The following is a 24,604-nucleotide window of genomic DNA, read 5'->3' on the forward strand; positions in this document are numbered from 1 at the left end:
ATTAACATTTTATATTTTATAAATGCAGAAAAGAGACCTCATGAGGTCTCTATTCTGCATAATATTTTTCGTAAATTTCATTATGGAGACCTCACGAGGTCTCCAAAAATAAATGCAGAACAGAGACCTCATGAGGTCTCTACTTTAAAATAATATAAAATAAAATTAAATAATATCTTAGCGACCTAATGAGGTCTCTTTATTAAAATATAAAATTAAATAATATAATAAATTTGTGACCTCATGAGGTCTCTATATAAAAAATATAAAATTAAATTAAATAATACAATAGTGACCTCATGAGGTCTCTTTTTTGTAAAAAATCAGATAATTTGTTCGTGACCTCGTGAGGTCTCCGTTTGGCGACCTCATGAGGTGTCTGTAAAAAAGTGACCTGCATTTTACTGACCTAGCGTTGAGGTCTCTTTTTCGGTCTCTTTTTTCCGAAAAGAGACCTCGTGAGGTCTCTTTTCTAGGTCTCTTTTTGGCCTTTTTTTAGTAGTGTTTTGGGTTTTTGAGATCTCCATTCACAAAATATAATTTTTATTCTAAATATAATGTATGTCCAAATACAACTTTCCAAAAATTACGTCAAAACTTAAACTTTCAAGTGTTTTCTTTAAATATATGTTTGACTTAGATTTTGGATGTACCATTTAAATTTTTTCTTTAAATATTATTTTGGATGTACCATTTAAATTTTTTCTTTAAATATCCATTAGACTTAGATTTCGGTTCACTCTTAAATATTTATCCTTAGATGAATCTATTAGGCCATGAAATTCGATCTTCAAATATTTTTATATCCCCCAAAAGAGTTCCATTCACAAAATATAATTTTTATTCTAAATATAATGTATGTCTAAATACAACTTTCCAAAAACCATGTCAAAACTTAAACTTTCAAGTGTTTTCTTTAAATATATGTTTGACATAGATTTTGGATGTACCATTTAATTTTTTTTTTAATAATTATTTTGGATGTACCATTTAAATTTTTTCTTTAAATATTATTTTGGATGTACCATTTAAATTTTTTCTTTAAATATCCATTAGACTTAGATTTTGGTTCACTCTTAAATATTTATCCTTAGATGAATCTATTAGGCCATGAAATTCGATCCCCCCAAAAGAGTTCTTCTTTGGGTTTTCGAAATTTCCATTCATAAAATTTAATTTTTATTACATATAATGTATGTCCAAATACAACTTTCCAAAAATCACGTCAAAACTTAAACTTTTAAGTTTTAAAATCAACTTATCATAGCAAAAGATGGGGTTAAGGGGGGAGTCGGGTATCGGAAAACTATATATACATATAGCTCACCATCGTGCTTTTGATGATCTAAGCTTATTATATAATTAGGGAACTTTTACATAAATAACTTATTTTATTTGATTGATTACACTTTTAAGTATTACTTTATTATCATATATGACATAATTTTAGTTTTAACAACCATTTGATATAAATTTCTATAAGTATATATATTAGGTGAAGTTCTAAAAATTTGTATTAAAGTTTTATCAAAACAATATTAAATATAAACAATCAATGGTCTAGTGGTGGCGATTAATGTCAACATCCCAACCCATTGTGATTGACACCCAACTAACCATTTGTGGGAGAACCAGTATTACAACCCAAACTAAGCTACTAACTAAAATTGAGACAATTAAGTTACGAAAACAAGTTAATTAAATCCACAAATGCGGAATTAAATATCTAGAACCTGATAGTAATTGTATCAAAAATCTACTAACGACAAGTCTAAGAACAAGAGGTACAACCTCGAAACTAAACAACACTTTAAATAATAGTTTAAGTCCGAAGAGAATGGACTTAAACAAAGAATTCAAGGCAGCCCTGAAGAACTAGCTCACCCTTGAGTTTAAAACGATCGCTCATCTTCTAAACGAGGCCTGTCAATAACCGCCGGAAGATGCCTTGTACTCAATAAAAATAACAGCAAGTGCAGAATCAGTTTACTGGTAGGATCACGCGGCTATCCTTATAAGCGAAATACATGTAAGTGACCACAACATTATAAAACAGGTATATACAAAACATATACAATATGATCATCATTCACATCAACAAACAATTTCACAATTCTCAACAATATACAATTAAATTATTTTATAGTAACAAATAGTCTTTTAATATTAATCATCATAATATAATCATCACAAGTAGATACAAAACCCAATTCAATGGTCCTCCGACGGAACCCAATTTAATGGTCCTTTCATGGAATCCGCACCCAAACTGTTAGCTTGCCGGAACGTGACAATCTTATCCCCTTTTATTATGTCGGAACGTGGCAACCGATCCATAGTTGAGCCGGAACATGGAAACTCCATCCAAGTTAGCTTTTCGGAACATGAAATTTCGATCCCCAAACACACACCAAATCACAATTACAAGTACATCATCAAAGTCATAAAACAAGAGGTGATTCATGACTTACAATACTTTAATTATCCTCAATTACGATTAGGGTGATTAATAATGCAAAATTCGCATACATACATGCATTATAACGAAGCAATTACAAACATATATCACACCAACATGAAATCACAACCATCACCTACTTTGAATCCAATCTGGAATCCCCAAAGGCACTTGAATCTCCCTTTTCCAGATTCTTTCTGCTTGTTCTAGTTCTACAACAATTAATATACGCAACTATCAACAATCAAAGGTCTATTAATCGGATTATAACAAACCCAATAACCCAGACCTACCCAAGATCCTAATACTCAAATTAGGGCTTTTTCCACCATAATTCTCAAAAAAAACCCCTTCCCCATCGACAATAACCCAAGACAATATGTTATACGGATCGAAAAATGAATTTGGGGTGTTAAAATCTTACCTTTAGACTAAAAAAGGGTGAAAAACTTTCAAGAACTTGTTTGGGGTCGCCTCCTTAGCCCTAAAAGTTAAAAAAATACAAAATAAGGTTGTTTAGGGGTTTATTAACGACTTTAAATCACATTTCGCTCGCTACAACGGACCCATTCCTCTCCAACGGCGCCCTTCCAGAGCCTAGAATCCCATTACAACAGCCTCAGTGGAGGCAGAATGTACCCATTCATGCTAAGATCATTTCCGGAAATTCTACTCGTTCAAATTTGATCCCGTAAAGTGCTACGGGTTCCTTATGTCTTAGCTATCCACTCATGCAATAAAATTCACAATTAGATATCTCATTAATTATTAGCTTTCCCTATATCTTAATGACTCCGATATCATCCAATTCTGGACTAGGTTAGAAAATCCAAGTTACTACCAAAAAGTTTATGGCTCCCCATTCTTTCTTCGTTGACTTTTCCACAACGACGAAACTAGGTTGTTACAATAGATACCAATTTACCCATCACTCATCTCCGAGTGATCAACTAGGTAATACTTGGGTAAAATAAAGGTAGAGTAGTATCTGAATCTTTGGATTAGTAGGGATACTTGTCTCGGATGCCCTTATTACCGACTCTCACTACCCTTAAGGGTTTCACATCTCCAACCTCAAACCAACCAATTGAATACGTACACATTCTCCCTTACAATGCCTTAATGAATTCATCTCAACACTCGAGTGATAAATATTGTTGTTTGTAAACTTAACTAACAACAAAAGTGATTCTCAATAACCATCGTAGTTAATCGTACACATGTCTGCAGCATGTTATCAAGGACATGACATAACCATCAGGACTTATCCCTTCCCACACAACCAATATAAAATCCAAAATCAAAACTTGCCACAATTAGAGGTGAACCTTAACCCACCAACACAGGCTCATAATACCCAAACAATCATAGTTCTTATCAACATCTCCATCTCACAACATAAATTTCTATAAGCTTAAGTTATACAAAATTCATTCTTTAGACATCATATACTCCTCGAGAGATATATCCAACCATACAAACCATCCAATAACACTATCGAAATGCTAGATTTAGTAATTGTAGATTACCTTTTAAGAATAGCAGAATTTGGTTCAAATCCCCACATTCAACCACACATAATTGATACATGTCCTTGACGACAAGCTAAAAATCAAGATTGTCGGACAACCATCAATATACATGATAACTCTTCTATAATTTCTCATAAGCAAGGTGGTACAAGTAGAACTGTTAAAATACTTCAACAACTCTAAGGCATTACCACACAAGTCATCTGAATTAACCACATCTTATCAAATCATCCCACTCAACCAAGAGAACATCACATAATCAATACAACTTATCCACCACTAGCGACTCATCCCCCAAAAGGAAAACACACGTGATCCTAGCTAGTTCATCGCACTCACAATCATGTACAAAATAAAATAGATGGTCACATAAGAATTTACGAATAACACAAAAGATTTTCTTTGAAAAGTGTATACCAATCATTTCCATTCGCTTAACTCCACATACTCTTCACATCATTCCTCTGAAGTTCACACTCTCAATACTAACAACCATCATGAACACTCCAACTATTGAACTTATTTTAAAGCAACACTTTTTGAATGAAAACCTTCCTCAAATACTTTAACAATCAAAAGTGATAAACTTTACAAACTCAAATCAAGTGTAAGTCTTTTCAAATGCTCAATACTTGATACAAGTGACCATTCCACACCTTGGATATTCATACCTTGGAAAAATATATCACCACAAATGTAGATTTACAATGAAAAATCTTAATTGTAAATTCATCGTGTAACACAAACTCCTTATCTATCAATATTAGCTTATATTTTTATTAACAACCTTATGTCGCGCTCATCCCGCTACAACGACACCTATCTCGATGTAGCGGCGTCTTGCAGCAGCACAAAATTCTTTTGCAACAACAATTTTGAAATAGTGAGCCCTTGTTTAAAAATATACAATTATAAGTCCTGTCTCGTCCGCCATAGTGACACCGATCCCGCTGTAGCGGCACAATTCAAGACATATCTTTTTTTTTTGAAGAAATTCAATTTTGCCTTTTTACTACACAGTCTTAACTCACTACTCTCAGAAAATACCTTTCATGGTAAGGTCGATTTCCATAGATCTATTTATCCAAATTCGAAATAACAAAGCACTTTTCTTCACCTTCGAGCTAGTGTCTTGTATACTCCTTTCTCAAGTCTTCTCGATAGTTTAACCAATATGATGGACCGTGACATTATTACCATAGCCACAACAAAACAAAATAAATCACGCGTCTCTGAACCCAATTATCTACTCTTTAAAAGAAGTCTATTACCCTTTGTAATCACTATAATATTCTTGCACTCTCTAAAGGTTGTACTTACTATACAAAATTCACTCACCCAACAACCTTATTATATAGTTGCATCTCGTCTTAATTCATCATGAGCTCTTATTACCACTACATTCAATCAGCCTTGACTATCACTACAAGTCAACCATTTGATTAATATGATACCTCAACTATACTCATCAGATTCGAAGGACTAACACAATATTTACATGCACTTTTTTACTAAAGTCTTTCATTGCCTTCACCCAAGAAAACTCAATGGGACTTCTTTTATCCATAAGCTCGTCATTCCGGTATATATCGACTCTATTATGTCTTAAGATAAAATCACTAGTCCTCATAATACCCTCTTTATTCTTAACAAATAAAACAGGAGCACCCCATGGGAAAAAACTAGGATGGATGAAACTTTTATCAAGAAACCCTTGGATTTAAGCCTTATGATCTCAATTCTAACACCACATAAATAGACTCAACAGAGGGGGATTCGACCTCAACATCTTGAATATGATACAATTATGCCAAATATCCTTCCCTACCAGTTTCCTAGCCTGAATGAAGGAAAAAATCCAAAAAACGACAGGACAACACGATACACGTGGGTGCCTATGACTAACTCTTTGACTAGGGTGGAAACATGGATGTGAGCATCATATATATCACAAACCACATCAAATTCCAAGACAATTGAACTAGCAAGTACAAATAAGTAGAATCGGGATCAAGAACACATTAGTCATCCGATCACAACAAGTATAAAACTTGTGATCCCTACATGCGATCCTCATATGCCCAAGTTCTCCACAATTCTAGCACATCTTATAACTTATATTCGATCGTTCAACATTGTTGTGCATTTCGGGGTCCATATTATGACTATGAAAAACAGAGAAAATTGATGAGGTTCTGCCTCCCTTTGTCTCGCTTTAGCGGGATAAATTCCGTTGTAGCGACACCACTATACCGGGAGCAGTCCCGCTGTACCGGCTCTGACATGACCAAAGTCTAGGCCAAAAAAATTTCAAGGGTTTTTACCTATCTAATTTCCACCAAGGTACCCAACTTCACTCAACACCTTTGGAATAATCCTCATAGCTAGGAAAAATCATTTGTTATCCAAATTCAATCTTAACGACACATTCTCCACAATTTCCCTTACTTTACATTCAACACTACAACTCTTTCATTTCTAGGACACACCCAAACATTCATATGATTATCAGTTGGTCGTAACACACATCAAGATTTCTCTCTTACAAACCACATCGTAATTTATCTGTCCCCTTGTGCCTAATCTCATGATGACTTTCTTTCAAGACACTCAACGGTTAAAACTGGCACACTTTCAACATTTAGACCAACACATTGCACCTATCAACCTTCAGACAGACAATACAACTGTCCCAAGTTATAACTCACAGAAAACTCCAATTTCTACAATTAGTTCATTTCGTAAACGACCATTAGCCACGCCTTATACGGTCTCTAAGGCCAGATACCAATAACCCTCTCAGTTTCAATTAACTTGCTTGTGTTCCATATAGTTCACTATGTTGAGATGCCAATTGGAATTGGGAGATATCAATCGGAATCAACTCATACCACAAGCGACGAAATTCCGTAACGATCGCCAAAAACAGCTAATTCCAATCATAGAACTTGGTCGAACCCAATTTTTAAGCTCCACATTTTTAACTGCTGGTAACCAAACCTTAAATCAATCTTAGAGAAAATTGATGCACCTTGCAATTGGTCAAAAAAGTCATTTATCTTAGGCAATGGATAATTGTTCCAAATGGTAACCTATTCAACTATCGATAGTCTACATGTCCTCTCTTTCTAGTGATGGTGTTACCGCTGTTGTTGCTCTAGTTAAGACCATAGAGTGAATGAGGAAAGATACCAAGTTGCATCACCTAGATACCATTATGATTCAAGTCATAACACGAAGGATTAGAAAGAAGTGAGTTTTTTATAATTCTTATAGCCTCTCAAACAAAAGTACAATCATCATTGTACCATTCTGTAAGACTCTACTAGAGTCATTCTGGTATAATGAGATTACGAACCTAGGCTCTGCTCCTAATTTGTCATGACACAACCCCTCGTGATTGACACAAACAATAACCATCCGGTAGGTGAACCACTACTAGAATTCAAACTAAGAAACTACCAAAATTTAGACAATTAAGTTATGGAAATAAGTTAATTAACTACACAATGCGGAATTAAATACCTAGAACATGAAAGTCATTGTACTAAAACTCTATTAATGACAAGTCTAAGAACAAGGGGTACAACCCCGAAACTAAACAACACCTTAAATAATAGTTTGAGTACAAAGAGAGTGGACTTAACTCAAAGCAGCCCGAAAGAACTAGCTCACCCTTCAATTCTAAATAGTCACTCATCTTCTAAACGAGGTATGTCAATAGCCGCCGGAAGATGCCCTGTACTAAAAAAAAATATAAGAACAAGTGCAGAATCAGTACAGACTCAACATGTACTGGTAGGATCACACGACTATCCCAATAAGTGAAATACATGTAAGTAACCACAACACTATAAAACAGTCATATATCAAACATATACAATATCATTATCATTATCATTCGTATCAACGAACAATTCCACAATTCTCAACAATATACAAGTAAATCATTTTAGAGTAACTAATAGTTTTTCAATATTAATCATTATTAGATATGAACTCAATCATCACAAGTAGATACACAACATAACTCATTGGTCCTCTCACGAAACCCAATTCAATGGTCCACTCATAGAACTCATACTCAAACTGTTAGTTTGCTGGAATGTGACAATCCGATCCCATTTTTCATGCCGAAACGTGGCATATGATCTCTTAATTGTGCCGAAACATGGAAAACTTATCCAAGTTAGCTTGCCGGAATATGGCATTTCAATCCCCAACCACACACCACAATCACAATCACAATTACATCATCAAGATCATACAACAAGAGGTGATTCATGACATGCAATTATTCAATTATCCTTAATTACGATTAGGGTGATCAATAATGCAACATTCTCATGCATGCATGCATTATAACGAAGCAATTACAAACACATATCACACCAACATGAAATCACAATCATCATTTACCTTGAATCCAAGCTTGAATCCCCAAAGACACTGGACTTTTCTCTTTTCGGATTCTTTTCGCTTGTTCTAGGTCTATAATAATTAATATACGCAAGGATTAACAATCAAATGTCTAATTAATCAGATTATAACAAACCCAATAACCCTAGACCAACCCAAGATCCTAATACCCAAATTATGGTTTTTTCCAGCATAATTCTTAGATCAAAACTCTTTCCCATCGATAATAACCCAAGACAATGGGTTTCACGGTTCAAAAAATGAATTCGAGGCGTTAAAATCTTACCTTTAGACTAAAAAATGGTGAAAAACTTTCAAGAACTCGTTTGGGATCGCCTCCTTAGCCCTAAAAGTAAAAAATACCAAATAAGGTTGTTTAGGGGTTTAGTGACCTTAAGTTGCGTCTGACCTTCTACAGTAGACCCATCCCGCTGCTGCGGCACGCTGCAACTCCCAGAATCCTGTTACAGCTGTCTCAGTGGAGGCAGAATGTACCGTTCAAGTCAAGATCATTTTCGGGTATTCTACTCGTCCAACTTTGATTTCATAAAGTGCTACAGGTTTCTTATCGTCTTAGCTATCCACCGTTGTAATAAAATTCATAATTAGATCTTTCATTCATAAATAGATTTCCCAATATCATAACGACTCTGATTTCATCCAAATCTGGACTAGTTTAGGAATTTCAAGTTACTATCAAAAAGTTTTCTGACCCTAATTTTTTCTTCATTGATTTTTCCATAACGACGGAACTAGGTTGTTACAATTATATAAAATAAGAGCCGAATTTCTGAAAAATAATATTAAATATAATGATAGTTATATTATAATTTGAACCTGATATTATATATTATTTTGAATTCGATAGTTGATATCTCATAACAAATGTAATACATTTTTACAATGTAACTAATTTAAATAGTAACGAAATATTTGAAATTCACATATAATACTTATAATATATTTGTATCAAAAATATTTTAGTTATATATTAGGTGAAGTTTTGAAAAATTATTTCAAAGTTGTATCAAAATTGTATTAAATATAAACAATCGACAGTCTGGCGGTGGTGATTTACAAAAAACAGAAGAGATGAATTTTTGAATTTTTTGTATTAAATATAAGTATAATTTACATAAATACCATGATGTAAATCCTAAATTACATTCTATCCTTATTCTTTTGTATTTTATAAAAAACTCTTCAAATATCAGCAGTCCAGATACATAATTGATTGTCTGGATACATTAATTGTGATACATTATATATGTGGCTGTTGCACTTAAAAAAGAAAACAAATCAGAAAATTAAATTAAAATCTCCTAATTTACGCTATCCAGATCCCCTTTATTGTGTCAATCAAATAAACATAAATCCTAAAAGAAAATCAACTCAAAATTTAAAATCTTTGTTCATGTTTGTCTTTGTTTCAGCGAAAAAATTTTCGAATAGGATTTTCAAAACTTTTGATAAGATATATAATGAATATTTTGACTTTTGACACTCTCGATGGAAGAAAAAATTGAAGATCGTAAATTTTGGGTTCTTCAAATTCTACACGAATCTCAATGATTGCCGATCAGGACTTGAGTTTCTTTGCCAATATTCTTGGAATTTTTATTTTTGTGTTGGTGATCGCTTACCATTTTGAGATGTTGGATTTCAAATATGAAGTGAATTGAAAGTTGTTATTTTATAATTAGCTTGGACAAAAATAGTAATGTTCATTTGGTATAGCTTCAATTTTCGAATTGAAAGATCTGATAACAAATGATATGCAACACATATTCTTGTGCGTTAATCATTATTTTTCATTCACGAATTTGTATATTGACTGATAATTCGTGATACATTACTGATTAAAACTTGATTTATTAAAACTTTGACGTATATGCTATGACTTTGCAGATATGTGAGTTATTGTACTATTAGTATAAAGTATCGATACCATATGTATTTATTTTTTTATTATTGAGTTTGTGTATGCATGTATAAATCATGATACATTACTGATTTCAACTTGATTTAGTTCTAGTTTGATGCATATGTAATGAAGTTTTATAGATGTGAGTTAGTGTGTTGTTATAATAACGTATCAAATACATGTGAATTTCTTCTCCTTTTTAATGTATCAGTATATGAACTTTCAAATCAATATGTGAAGGTATGTATCAATTTATAAATTATCATGTATCTGGGGCTAGTTATCATTAGGTCGTTGTGTATCTTAAATTGAGTTAAATGATATCATCTCTAAGTTTCAAATGTGTGCAGGTTGTTTCATCCTCTAAATTTATTTATTAAGTGTATAAAGGTGGACAGAGATACATTGTTGCCTTAAGAGAAAATATGTAATTGTATACCTTATGCGCACACAATTATTTTTGTGAAAAGCAAAAACATCATAGAAATACATATCCCCGCTCTAATTACTACAAACCAGCTGCATCAGCAACTACGAATGAAGTTTCAATGGTTTCAATGCCGGATAAGGATGATTAGTCAATGTCGAAATTTACTTTGGAAGAAATTGTCTTGGAACCTAGGTACAAAAAGATGACTGAATGACCAAGGAAAAGGAGGGAAAGACATAGAATGAAAACATAAGCACAAGCACGAACACAAACATTTGTGTACGTTCTGGACAAGAATGTCATAAACGAAGAACTTGTACTTTCTTTTCGAAAGAAGATTGAAAAACTCTTTTTGGAACTATTGTTATGTTCAGATACATTATTTTGAAATTATAAATTTTTAATTTTTTGCCTTTTCCACTTTTACCTTGATAAAACATTAAAATTTACTATTAGCTATTGAAATTCTGATACAATAAATTGAAATATTAAGATTTTTAATCTTGTGTTCATTTTTGTAACACTTAGTGTTTCATACAACTTTTTAAAATAATGTATCATTAGCTATTGAATAATAATGTACCAGAGATTGTGTTTGAAGCAGGTACCACTCAATATGGTTCTGATATATTTTTATACAATGTATCATGATCTAGTTGAAAATGATGTATTTGATGCGATAAGGTTGTGAAAAAGTAGTATGTAAAATAAATAAAGTGTATCTATAAATGTATTGCATTAAGTAAGAATTAATATATCAATAAGATACATGAATCAAGAACTAACTACAACTAGTGATTTAATGTATCAACATGAATGAATAAACAACTAAGTAGAACTAAATACATTGCATTGGTTAGGTGTCAAAATGTATCAACAATCAACAACTAACTAAAACTAATGAGAAGAAATAATATTGTGTGTTTATGCATTAATGAATCTAATACTTAGTTTTATTTACATTTTGTATCATTTTATATCAGAAAAATGCGTACCGTAAATAACAACTAAAAAATAGTGAAAGTTAAAGCAAAATAAATAACTTTTTAGAGAAGCACTCTAATACTTGAATACGAGTATCTAAAAACAATAACAAAAAAATAGAGTTAATGTATCTCAAAAGTAATACCACTATAAATAAGTGTCTAACAACTGAATAGATTATCTACATTAAATATTAACCAAATTGTCTTGAGTTAGTGATGTGAATTGACTCTTATGCCTTGGTGGATCCTCATTTTCACTAATGTATCCTACCTTAACATTTTCAGTACCATATTTCTATAATAAGGTTGCATATCATGCAGGAAGGTAAAATTTACATATGTATCAATCTTTACTGAAACTTTTTTTGACTATTTGATTTTATGATTTTGGATATATACATTATTGTTTTGTAGAAGTTAATATAATGTATCACTAAATTGAAATGAAGGCTTTATAAATTAGATAAAGTAAAAATCTAAATCTTGGGTATAGAAGGATGTTAAACAACATGTTCTCTCCTCCCTTCCCCATTTTGTATCAGACAAAGTTGAACATAAAAATATCAAAAAAATTAGTTATGATAAATTGTGAATATGATGAACACACATTTAGTTATAAAACAGTAAGATACATAACAACGTGTGATACATTGAATGTTTAGTTAACATGTTCTACTTCCCTCCACCCCTAATTCCACCCCTCTTTTTTCCATGAATGTTTATCTCTAACACTATGTTTGGATCATTGTTATCCATTTTCTTGTATTGTATTGTAACGTTACTATATCTACAATGTTTGTTTTGATTGTTACTTAAAATGTATTGTACTTTATTGTTAAATTTCGTTGTTACGTAACAATGAAAATCCCTATTTTATAGAACAACCAATTTGGTGTGTTTCAATTGTTACTTGATTTCTTTTTCCAATTATATCTTTACATAATATTTTAAAATACAATTTTACCCTTTACCTTAATTATTTAAATCTAGTCAAACATTCTATCCTAGAATAATTAAGTATATTTTAGTAAATTTATAAATTACAATACAATACGATACGATCAAACCAAACAATTAAAATGTTATTAAACAACAACAAACAATACAGTCTACCCAAACATCATATCTACCATACAATACAGTATAATAGAGTACAATACAATACAATACATTATGAAACAATGGGTAACAATGATACAAACAAAGTGTAAAAGGCGATAATTGTTGCTAAAGCTTCTTCCAGCTCCAAAGTTGTTCAACTTCCTCTCACTTATCCAATAAAGATCTTCCGTTTGATTATATTAGGGAGAGATATGTTTGAGATGGCACAATCATTCTCGACAAACTCAAATCATCTACAAAACTAACTCAATCCTGTTAAATTACAACATTAAAAGTATTAAATCATTAATGTATCATAAAATCGTTGAACTAATAAAATCAAGTTCAACGATCACAAAATTTGATGAAAGGATAGAAAATCTAACCTTAGGTAAAGGATTTCGAGATATTACTTGGTGCGACTTTTCGACACCTATTTTTTAGGGTTTTATTGACTATGCTTTTGAAGAAGATTGACTTTCCTTCTTCACCTTCTTAATGTTTACTTTCGCCATTACAAAAGGATCATGCAATTTCCTAGATCTGTTTTCTTTCCAATTAATCTTTTCGTAATTATAATGTGATTGGTGTTAGATGACATTATCTGGGTAATCTCAATACTGAAGGCAGGTGTATCATCCATAATGTATCACAATTTTGATGAAGAAAAACAAAAAAAAGTATGTATTGTGAGTGAAAATTTTTGAAAGAGTACGAGATGGATGATCGACTGAAGAAAAAGATCTTAAAATTCAAAATTGTAATGAGAGAATAAACTGATAAGATTGTGGGAGTAAAAGAGATAGTGAATTAAGGAGTGAAAAGGGGAGAGATAAACGTGGGTTAGGAAAAAATATGTTATGTATCTGGAAGTTTGATTTAATAGAGTAAGAAAAAGGATTATAGTAATATTTAGAAAGTGCAGGGAATAATAGAAAATATGTTAAATGATGTTGTGTATGTAGATGATTTATCCTAAATATAATGATAATTATAATACAATTTGAATTCGATATCATATGATTTTGACTATTGATATTCCAAGATCAATATAATATATTTCCAACAATGTAGACTAATTGAAATAGTAGCGAAATGTCTGAAATTCACATATATTACTTATAATACATTTGTATAAAAAAATGTAGTTATATATTTACCAGATTCATTGAAATATGCCTATAATATGTATAAAATATTGAATTCCCATGTATTATAACTGTTGTATATTTTTTTCATTTGGGACGACTTCTATGCTGGTCCTTAATCATTTTGCGATCAGTTTGAAGTTGGTCCGTAAATCAATTTGCGACCAGTTTTTAGCTCGTCCATAGATAAATTTACGAAAACTTTTAAGCTGATCCCTAAATCATTTCAGGACCATTTTGGAGATGATCCATAAATCATATCGCAACCATTACAGATTTCCTACTCAAAAGCATTTAAGAATTTACATTCTAGTCCTTCAATCACATTGCATTTGCACCTAGAAAATACAATAATTAATATAAACTCGTCATTTTCATATATAATATAAAATGTAATTACAAAATAATGTGAGTATAAGGCATCTGACTACATACAACATTGAGGTAAGCTAGTAACAATACTGTGATCATGAACCCTTAGCAGAAAAAATTATATACTAGCCTTAAACTATAATCCAAAGTCGCCTTAACCTTCCCAACAAAAAATGGTCAATCTATATGCTGTTTAACATCAGCTTTTTGCAATTTCAACATCCAAAATCTGTAACAGAAATAGAACTTTCATTTAGAAGACCTATATATAAAGATAAACATAAAGATGTGATTAAATCAAATAACAATTTCTACAACATTTGTACCACTAATTGCTGCAACAGTTGTACACAATATAGTTGTAGCAGCGGCAACACTAATTACTCATATTGCGACGAGTAAATTGTAATCACAAACTAAAATTTTACAAGGAACAAAACTTAGTCCAAAAGTTAAAGTTAAGAGAGGAAGAAGAGCTTACATGTTCTTACTGAGTTTGTTATCATCACTTGAAAATCCTTAAATAGCCAAAAGCCCATTTTCTCTATAAAATTTTATCAGGAGTTAGTGTGCTAAAAAAATATAACGTTACATCGTACATATTCTAAACAGGAGGGAAAGTCTAAATGTATTAACAAAGAGAGGAAGCACTATATGTACTGTATATGATTACATTTTCACTCTCACAGATACAACTAGGACAATGTAGATATTCAACTTTTAGTAAACTTAGGACTTACAGCTTACACGAAGTCACTTTGAACGAATCAAGAGAAATTGATTTGAGAAACAATTTTTGTAAGTGTGATCACTTGATCATTAAAATTACCTTTTGGTATTTGATCAATAACATTTGTAAAAAATATCCAACAGATAATTGTATGGCAACTACAGAAATTCAAATGAATACATTAAATAGCTAGTTTTATAAGATGATATACTTAAAGTAGGAAATTTAGAGAGAAGCAAGAGCAGTGTATAATGCAGGTGATCTAAAGGGAACGCCATTGTAGGCTCCAAATGTGAACATAGTAAATGATCCAAGATGGGGGAGAGCACAAGAAACAGCTGGGGAAGACCCTACGATGGTAGCAAAATATGCAGTGGCTTTTGTAAGGACTTCAGGGGGATAATTTTGACAGGGGCAAGATCAAAGGATGGGCATCTTCAAGCTTCAGGTTGCTACAAGAACTTTGGTGCTCAAGATTTAGATCACTGGAACAGTCACCACCGTTTCACTTTTGATGCTCAAGTCAGTAACTAACATGATATCACACGTTAAATTACGTTTCTTATCCAATTTCACCTTTTGTTTACCAAAAAGATTGATATTGTTTTGTAATACTACAATGTATCATTCATTCAGGTTACACCACAGGATATGGCAGATCTATTACAACCACCATTCAAGACATGTGTGGAAGAAGGAAAAGCCATCAGAAATAATCTGTTTGATATTTTTACAACTATTATCAGAAGAAGCAGAAACTAGAAGAATCTAATATTCAAGACTTATGTGGAAGAAGGAAAAGCCACCAGCAACCACAGGATATAGTAGATTCATCGGCTTTGGAAAAGCAGAAATAGAAGAATTTGATATTGAGAGAGCTCTTCACAATTTTTTCACCATTAGAATGAGGTTAGGACGATTCAATAGTGTTCCAAATTTATAGACTATTTATCATTCTTAAATTTATCAAACACACCAATATTACGATAAAACAACCAACAACTAATAGCTACACAGAATCAACACGATAAAATGATGTTTTAGGTAAGTGTTTACTCACATGGTATCATCAAGTATCCGAATAGTCATTCTCTTGAATTGGAGGCTGGAAATTAGTGTGTTGCACTAAAAGAAATTCTTTCAATTGCTTCAGTTCTTTCATCTCATTTTGAAAATTAGACATGCAATCCTTCAAAGACTGATTCTCTTTTTGAGTTGAACATAGCTCAGCCAACAATTCAGCTTTTGAGGAAGCCCCACCTTTCAAATCTCTTGCTTTTAGTCCACCTCCAAAGCCAAATACATGAGTACGACTTTGAGGTCCAAAGCATTTCTCAACAATTTCTATGCTAGAAAGTGATGGTTCAGACTCCACCAATTCTTGAATTTGAGCCTACAAAGTGTCTAAAGGAGATTGTTTTCAAATTCCATAATAACTAAATGTTAAGAACAAGTACAAATAACTAAATGTTAAGAACATGTTCAATTAACCAAACGCACATGCTTCTCGATTGTTTCAGAATCAACAAGTGTGTTATTCTTCTTGCGAGTCTCGTAAAAGATAGTTGTCAAATCTGGTGGATTTCCATCTTTTCCGCCCTTTACATAAAAGCAAACATGTCAAAGTAGGGTTCATCAACATTAAAACAGAAAAAGATTTGATGATAACACCTTTTGATAAATAATCTCTCTAATTGGCTTGCTATCAATATGATGAAGCATCTTCAACTTAGCTCTATTTATTGCGTTTCTATTACTTCTCGCCTATATTTGAGTAACAACATTAAATTCAAATGTTATAAATAAATTATCAAAATGAGATCATAGTATGAAACAAAATTACATAATTAGGTAATATGTCAAACTTGAAAACCTTTTGAAGTAAAATGTTTTGTTACCAACCACTCCCATTGCTTCTTTTCTACCCCCTTAGGCATATTCTTAAGAGCCTCTTGCATAGGCTTACCCTTTACATACTTTGCATTCAATTGACCTCTCCATTTATTTCATAACTCTTTCATCAATTCCAAAACATGATCTCGATGACTATTTATGTCATCACTATCAAATTTATCCTATAATGTATCAAACATAGGTTCACATCAATTATAATCATAGGAACAACTTGTATTTTGATTAAAATAACCATCAATTCCTTATCTCTAACAAAGATCAGATCAGTCAAAAACCTAGTATGTAAAACGATATTGGAGAAACAATTTAATATTGAAACAAGAAGGAGCGCACTAATTAAGCATCGAGAATTGTTTTAAGAAGAGCGTAGCCCCAGAAGAAATTGCAATATTTAATACAATTACCTTAACAACAGCCCACATGTGATTTAACTTTTCCTCCTTAATGTTTTCCATGATGATACTCCCAACGGACATATATTACGATCACGAACTATTTTTTCCAAGTGCCTCGAAAATAGATTACTATTCTTCCCAACAGTTCGATTATTGTAAAATGTCACTTTTAGCTTTTGTCCAATATCAAGCGATGCAACTTCTTTGCACTTGTTACTTCCTCGAACCTTTTTATCCAGTCCAGTAGCACATGAAACTATATTTAAATCATTTATAAATGGTAGAAATTATTGTACATATGATAAACTTGTGATTAAATAGGTATTAGAAATGAAAGTATACTTGTTTCAGCTCTTTGGGCAGACTGTTTAACTTGATCAATAGGAGAAATTAGAATATCAGAATGCAAACTCTCTTTCTCATGAGCCAAAGTAGTTTTATCTGTTGTTCTCCATCCTTGAGAGAAACCTAATGCAAGAAATTATTTCAGTAAAATTACTTGATTTAAATTAAATTCAATCTTAAAAAGAAAATCATACTTGTTTCAAAAGTTGGGGTGGGCTCTATAACACTATCAGTTTGCATATCCTCTTTCTCAAAAGCCAAAAAAATTTTATTCATTGTTCGCAATCCTTGAGAAAAACCTAATGCAACAAATTGTATCAGTAAAAGTACTTGAATCAAATTAAACTCAATTCTAAAAAATAAAAAAAATTAAGAAATCATACTTGTTTCAAATGTTGGGGTGAACTCCATAACATCATCAGTAAAAAGAGAAATTGGAACATCAGCTTACTTATGCTCTTTCTCAGAAGTCAAATACTTTTTATTCATTGTTCTCCATCCTTGAGCATCAGAAGGTTTTGACATGCTTTGACTAACACAACGATCATTTTGATTGAAAGATCGCTCCTCATTTTCAAATATCTTCAATTGAGCAATAGATTTAAGCCCTGATATTTCCCTTGAGCCCCTAGTGCAAGAAATCATATCAGATAAACATTAGCAATAAATTCAATTCAGTTCTAAAATATGATAAATTGTAGAAATCATACTTGATAAATTTGTTTTGATATATTGCATAAGTTCCTTTGTAGATGAAAAAGATGGAATATGTCCTTTCTCAACACTCAAGTAGTTTTTCTTCATTGTTCTCACTCCTTGAGGATTAAACACATATCTAAGACCTTTTCCTCGTCCCTATGCAACCACACCTAGTATGAGATAAGAGACAATAAAAAATTAGTATTAAAAAATTCCTCGTACAAGTGAATAACACTAATAAAAATAAAAACCCATACTTGTTTCAGTAAATTGATTGTATTGCATAACTTGATCAGTAGATGGAGAAAATGGAATATAAGTTCTTGACACCATAGATTTAAGACCTCTTCCTCGTCCTTTTCCTATAGAACTCGATGGCACATATGCATATTTAGTAGTAACTTTACTCTAGATGCCACCTGATTTTCATCCTTTGATGATTTCATATCACACCTACCAAAAAACAAAGACAATGTGTTAACCAAAAAAATGAGAAAACATTCTAAAAATCATATGCTTGGCAAAAAAGATTAAAACACTATAAAAATAATGTACTAATAAAAATCGTGTTTCAAAATGTATAATGACGAATATGCAAAAGCTAAAGGAGATATTCACCTCAATCATTTTTTTCATTTATTTTGTGAAGAATTTTCTAAATTTTCAAATTCATTGTCCTTTTGTTGGATAATTTCATCGGAATCACGAGGTTGTACCTTTTTCGCTACACACCAACCTCTATTGGAATTATCAATAGCATAAAATACTTGAGAGGCTTGATCAGCTAATACAAAAGGCTCATTTGTTTTCAGAAATCGCCCCCAATTTACACTTACAATGTCATACTCATCTATTTTCACTTTATTTGTCTTATCATATGCATCAAACCATTTGCATTCAAACAAAACAACTCTTCTGCCCGTGAATTGCAATTCAAGAACATCGGTTAAAACTCCATAGTAATCAATGTTCTCACTATGTTTATCAGTTTCACCAACGACAACCACACCACAATTTTGAGTCCATAAATTTTTATCAGAATCTTCTGCATGGAATCTATATCCATTGACAATGTAACCATTATAATGTAATACATATTTAGTAGGACCACGTGAAAGTGCGAGGAGATCTTCCATGATCCGACTATCATCTTCTTTATGCAATTGTGCAACCTATCAACATAATAAAATTGATCACTTTTAAATGGGTAACTTAATATTAGATTTTTAATGTTGATGTGTATATATTATCTCTTATCTTGAAACCATTCAATAAATTGTCTACTCCATTCAACATCAGACAAGTGTTGAGTAGAATATATATGAATTTGTGCAAATTCTCTACAAATTTAAATTGAAGCACAAATGTCATACAAAAAAGTGATCCTAAAGAAAAAAAGGCAATAAAGTATGATGTGTAGAAAAAAAAATCATACTCTAGGAAGGGTAGAACTTCATCGCAATTCTTTAGTATGTATATATGTGCATGCTCTAATTCATTTGCTTCAAGATCACGCTGTTTTGGAGCCCTCAGTGTTTTTCCATATTGACAAAATAAAGATATTCCCTTAGATTTTTTCAGACAACCATCATAGTTTCGTTCTGGCCTATTAAATTTTATGTCAATTGTATGCAGATATCTTGAACATGAATTCATACATTCATGTGCAATGTAACCCTTTGCAATACAACCTTCTGGCCAAGCCCTATTACCAATGAGAGATTTCAAAAAATAACCATTGTTCTATAGGATACATCCATCGATACTGGACAGGTCCACCAAGCATAGCTTCATTAGCTAAGTGAATAGGCAAGTTCACCATGACATCAAAAAATGAAGGCGGAAATACCTTTTCTAACTTGCAAAGAGTTATAGGAATTTGAGCCTCAATCTGCTCCAAATCATCAATCCTTAATGACTTAGCTCTAATCATATTAAAAAATAAAGATAATTCAATTAGTGGTTCACACACTTCTTTGGACAACATACCCCGTAGTGCAAGAGGGAGTAAATGCTGAAGAAGAACATGACAATCATGACTTTTTAAACAAGAAATTTTGTGATCTTTCAGGTTAACACACTGAGAAATATTGGATGAAAATCCATCTGGAACCTTTAAATTCTTCGAAAACAGACAAAAATTGTGCTTTTCTTGTGGAGATAAGGTGTAACATGCAGTTGGAACTTCATATTTTTCACCTTTCTCGATAGGGTGCAACTCTGGCCTTATATTCATTTCTTTCAAATCTAGCCGAGTATTAATACTGTCCTTGGTTTTTCCTTTGGCATTCATAATTGTCCCCAAAATGTTGTCACATATATTTTTCTCAATATGCATAACATTCAAATTATGTCGCAACAAAAGAGACTCTCAATATGAAAGTTCAAAAAAGATACTCTTCTTGTTCCAATTATTTTTTCGACTATCATGTGATATTTTGATTCTTTTCTTTGGTTCCTTTGTTAACTGCAACCCCTCAAGATCTTGAACTTGATAAAGAATCTCAATACCAAAAAGTTTTTTCGGTGGGAGCCTCTTCTCTTCTTTACCATCAAAGGAGTTATTATCATTCCTCCATTTGTGATTGCGAGGAAGATAACAACGATGACCCATATAACATTGTTTCTTACAATTGGTCAATCTGATTGAGGAAGTATCTTTGTTGCAACATGGGCATGCCAGTTTTCCTTTCGTACTCCATCTAGATAAATTTTCATATGCTGGAAAGTCGTTGATGGTCCATAACAAAGAAGCATGTAACTTAAAATTCTGCTTGGTTGATGAATCAAAGGTCTCAACACCAATATCCCATAACTCCTTCAATTCTTCTATTAAGGGTTGAAGATATGTGTAAATTGCATCACCTGGACCATCTGGACCAGGAATAAGCATGGACATGATAAAGTTTTCTTGCTTCATACACAACCAAGGTGGAAATAAGTATCACCGGCCAAATGCTATATGAGTTTTTTACATTCCGAAATGGTTGAAACCATCACTCGCAAGTCCAAGTCGAACATTACGAGGCTCGGCTGCAAATGAAGGATGAAGTTCATCAAATGATTTCCATGCCATTGAATCAGCTGGGTGCCTCACTATTCCATCATCAACTCTTTCATCATGATGCCATGTCATTAGAGAAGATGTCTTTGAAGACATAAATAACCTTTGAAGCCTAGGCTTTAATGGAAAATAACACAAAATCTTTGATGCTATCTTTTTACCCTTTTTGTTCTTTGCTTCCCCGCTACGTTTATCAACTTTCCATCTGCATTCGCCACAAACTTTACAAGAATCAAGTAATTTATCCTCCTAATATAACATGCAATCACTTATACAAGCATCAAATCTTTCATAGGAAAGTCCAAGATTCCGAATTACCTTCTTTGCCCCATAATATGTATTCGGCAAATCGGCTTCATCAGGCAACAACTCATCTTTTAGCATTTTTAATAACATCGTAAATGACTCATTACTCCAACGACCCATACTTTCAAAGTTGAAAGTTTTAAAATTTTTGAACCTTGATAAAGTGTCTTCTCAACGTCTCCCAACAGGCTATAAAACTTTTTGGCTTCAACATTGGTTCCTCTTCATGTGACTCATTAAAATCAACATCTGCAGTGTGTCCATAATGGTTAGGATAGAAACCTCTCAAAATTTCTCTTATTTCATCCTCATTTTCACAATTTTCTGCTTCATTATCATCTCTATCTTCACATTCTGATTCTGGCTCACCGTAGACTTCCCCATGATGATACCAAAAGGTATAGTTTTTAATTATTCCATAAACTTCAAGTGTGTTCTGACTGTCTCACGTGTTACTAATGTGGTATTACAACATTTGACACATGGACATCGTATTTCATACATTTCTCCTGCTCTTTGAAAAGCATAATTTAAAAAATTTTCTACCCCGATAAAGTAGACCTCATTAAGTCGATCATCAACAAGTTGAATCCATTTCTTACTCGGTGCCATAACCTTTGATTATATGTAAGAGTTAGATGAATAATAATTTAGGATAACAAGTTTACTAAGATGAACATTAGTTTCTATTAAACAGGTCAAATCATCCTAATGATAAAAAAAATAAATATGTAAATAAACTAATAACATCTTTTTCTTTTAATTGAATATGTGTTGTCATATATAATGAAACTCAAAGGTCTTAACAAATGCAAATCCTAGGTTAGTGAACTTCAAATAAAGACGACATGTCTAGATTCATCAAGAAAAACAACGATGAGACCATATTGATTTGTTGATTTATTAAATTCTTTCATATTAGATCTATTTATGACAATATGCTAAATTATTATTCATAAATTTATGTTTCAAGGCTACAATGAGCTAGGAAAAACATTCCAACTCAATAATATTAATTTATAACACTACACACTGCCAGTTAAACTTAACATATCTAATTTTTCATTTTTCATCCACGTGAACTAGTGCCCTTTTTCATGTTTCACAAAGCTAAACTTATCAACAACTTCTCGAACAATTATTTTTATCAAACTACGCAAGGATCCAAACAATTTCAGTAATACATCTGACATCTAATTGAAAGCAACCACCAAAACAACAATGACAAACAATTAACCATAAATTTCCTAGTAGCTTAAGATTTAAAAAATGTGCCACAAGTAGTAACTTTAGAACCCAATATGCAGCACTAGTTGTACTAGAAAATAACAATCAAAACGACATGTGAAACATCAAAAAAAGAAACTACAATCAGATGCTTTATCAATGCTCATTCACAATTTCGTTTCTTTCTCGTCTAATCTTTTTGGTGTAATTATACTTACAAATAGAATACAATAGTTATACAGTATAAAAAACATTCAAATTCAAACCACATAAACTGGACATTTAAGCAGGTAATCTACTAACCCCTATAGACAGTGTAGTCAATACAATTTTGTGTACCAAATAGAAAACTTTACTGGAACAAAGTTTGGATATGAAGGCACTTATTAAGCAGAGCATTACAGCTTTACCAAAATGGTATTATCAAACTCGTGATTATTGTAATATAAGTAGCATCCAGCTTTTTAACAAAATAGTACAAGAAAGCTTAAGTCATGCTCTCCACTCCTCAACCCGAAGCTTGAAGACACTAATGGTAAAAATATTCTACATATTCATCACTTGATAGAATTTTTATTTTTTTTGCAATGCCAGCCTTACCAAAAATTCTTGACAGCCCAAGCAATTACACAACCCTAATAGAGAAAATCTTAAATTAACTCTCAAATATCTCCTCTTTGAACCTCAACCCCAAGCCTTACCTATAAAACCATCATGTTCAGACCTTACACAATAACAATGAGTATCTGTAAGAGCCCTATCACATAAAAGTCGATCAGAAGAAGAAAAATGGCAGATTTCCAGAAAAAGAAGGGGGAGATAAATTGGGAGGAATAAACTTACTTTAGATGTAGATACAGTTTGTAGGTGAAACGTTTTTCTCCCAATAATGCCTTCAAGCTTCAAGCTTTAGGAGATTTTTCTTCCAATAATGCCTTCAAGCCTCAAGATTCAAGAGTAACAAGACTTCTATGCACAACGATTTTGGCAGAGAAAAAAAAATTGAAGTTACTTCAGCTTCAGATATTTTGGCATATTGCTAGAGAGAGAAAAATCTAATACCTTTATCATTGGATTTGGGGATTTTAGGTTATTACTATATAGAGAGAAATTTTCTAGAGACTTTTAGTTCCTGCTCTTCCTTCCCGCTGAAAGTTTCATTTAGGGACAAGTTTATTTGTTATTAGAAATTAATACACTCAAATAGAGACTAGTAAATGATATCATCCTTATAAGTATATTTTAGGGACCATATTTATAACTTGCTACTATATTTTGGTCTTTAATAAGCTTGTTTGTTGTAGTGATTTTCTGCGATTGGACAACATAAAAACAGTCAAAATTATTTAAAAAAAGAAGAAGAAAAAAGTGTAATTACATTATATTTCAAGGATCAAGCTTATAATTCAAAAGATAAAGGAAAAAATCAAATATTGACAGAGTTTTTGTAAGCTCTTTGCACAAAAAATGACTGAAACAATGAAATGAATACACCATGATTTCCTTTACTCTTTACCTAGTGCTGCAACAAAGTCCTCACTCCAACTCAAACCT

The 24,604-nt window shown here is 32.1% G+C and overlaps 2 protein-coding genes across 13 annotated transcripts; one reads left to right on the forward strand and one right to left on the reverse strand.

The window, feature by feature from the left end:
* Positions 1 to 9,977: 9,977 nt before the first annotated feature.
* LOC107009939 (dolichyl-diphosphooligosaccharide--protein glycosyltransferase subunit 4B-like) lies at positions 9,978 to 10,091 on the forward strand. Its single transcript, XM_027914536.1, has one exon. It carries the CDS (start codon positions 9,978 to 9,980, stop codon positions 10,089 to 10,091), a length of 114 nt encoding a protein of 37 aa, XP_027770337.1.
* A 4,261-nt stretch (positions 10,092 to 14,352) lies between these two features.
* LOC107009044 lies at positions 14,353 to 24,235 on the reverse strand. 12 transcript variants are annotated; one of them, XR_003577014.1, is made up of 10 exons: positions 23,894 to 24,235; positions 20,303 to 22,438; positions 18,711 to 18,906; positions 18,465 to 18,623; positions 18,138 to 18,382; positions 17,949 to 18,053; positions 17,752 to 17,877; positions 17,419 to 17,665; positions 16,601 to 16,699; positions 16,356 to 16,504 (listed from the first exon to the last, which is right to left on the reverse strand). XR_003577014.1 is itself a non-coding variant. In XM_027915074.1 (6 exons), exons 1-4 carry the CDS (start codon positions 17,488 to 17,490, stop codon positions 16,170 to 16,172), a joined length of 588 nt encoding a protein of 195 aa, XP_027770875.1. In that variant the 5' UTR covers positions 17,491 to 17,745; the 3' UTR covers positions 14,353 to 14,599; positions 14,852 to 14,914; positions 16,161 to 16,169. The 12 variants fall into 12 exon arrangements, 1 of the variants encoding a protein (XP_027770875.1); XR_001455348.2 differs by lacking the exon at positions 20,303 to 22,438 and adding an exon at positions 19,170 to 19,625 and having other exon boundaries at positions 23,894 to 24,228; XR_003577016.1 differs by lacking the exon at positions 20,303 to 22,438 and adding an exon at positions 16,772 to 16,864 and having other exon boundaries at positions 23,894 to 24,226.
* Between the last annotated feature and the right edge of the window lie 369 nt (positions 24,236 to 24,604).

The sequence above is a fragment of the Solanum pennellii genome, chromosome 2 (genome assembly GCF_001406875.1).
Source record: "Solanum pennellii chromosome 2, SPENNV200".
Classification (NCBI taxonomy): Eukaryota; Viridiplantae; Streptophyta; class Magnoliopsida; order Solanales; family Solanaceae; genus Solanum; species Solanum pennellii.

Excerpts from the sequence above, each read along its gene's own strand:
- LOC107009939 (XM_027914536.1), top strand. The coding sequence starts at position 9,978 with ATGATTGCCGATCAGGACTTGAGTTTCTTTGCCAATATTCTTGGAATT.
- LOC107009044 (XM_027915074.1), bottom strand. The coding sequence starts at position 17,490 with ATGTCCGTTGGGAGTATCATCATGGAAAACATTAAGGAGGAAAAGTTA. Across the intron at positions 16,865-17,418 it reads ACATGTGGGCTGTTGTTAAG|GCGAGAAGTAATAGAAACGC; the intron begins GTAATTGTATTA and ends ACTCAAATATAG. Across the intron at positions 16,494-16,600 it reads CTGAAACAATCGAGAAGCAT|GCTCAAATTCAAGAATTGGT; the intron begins GTGCGTTTGGTT and ends GACACTTTGTAG.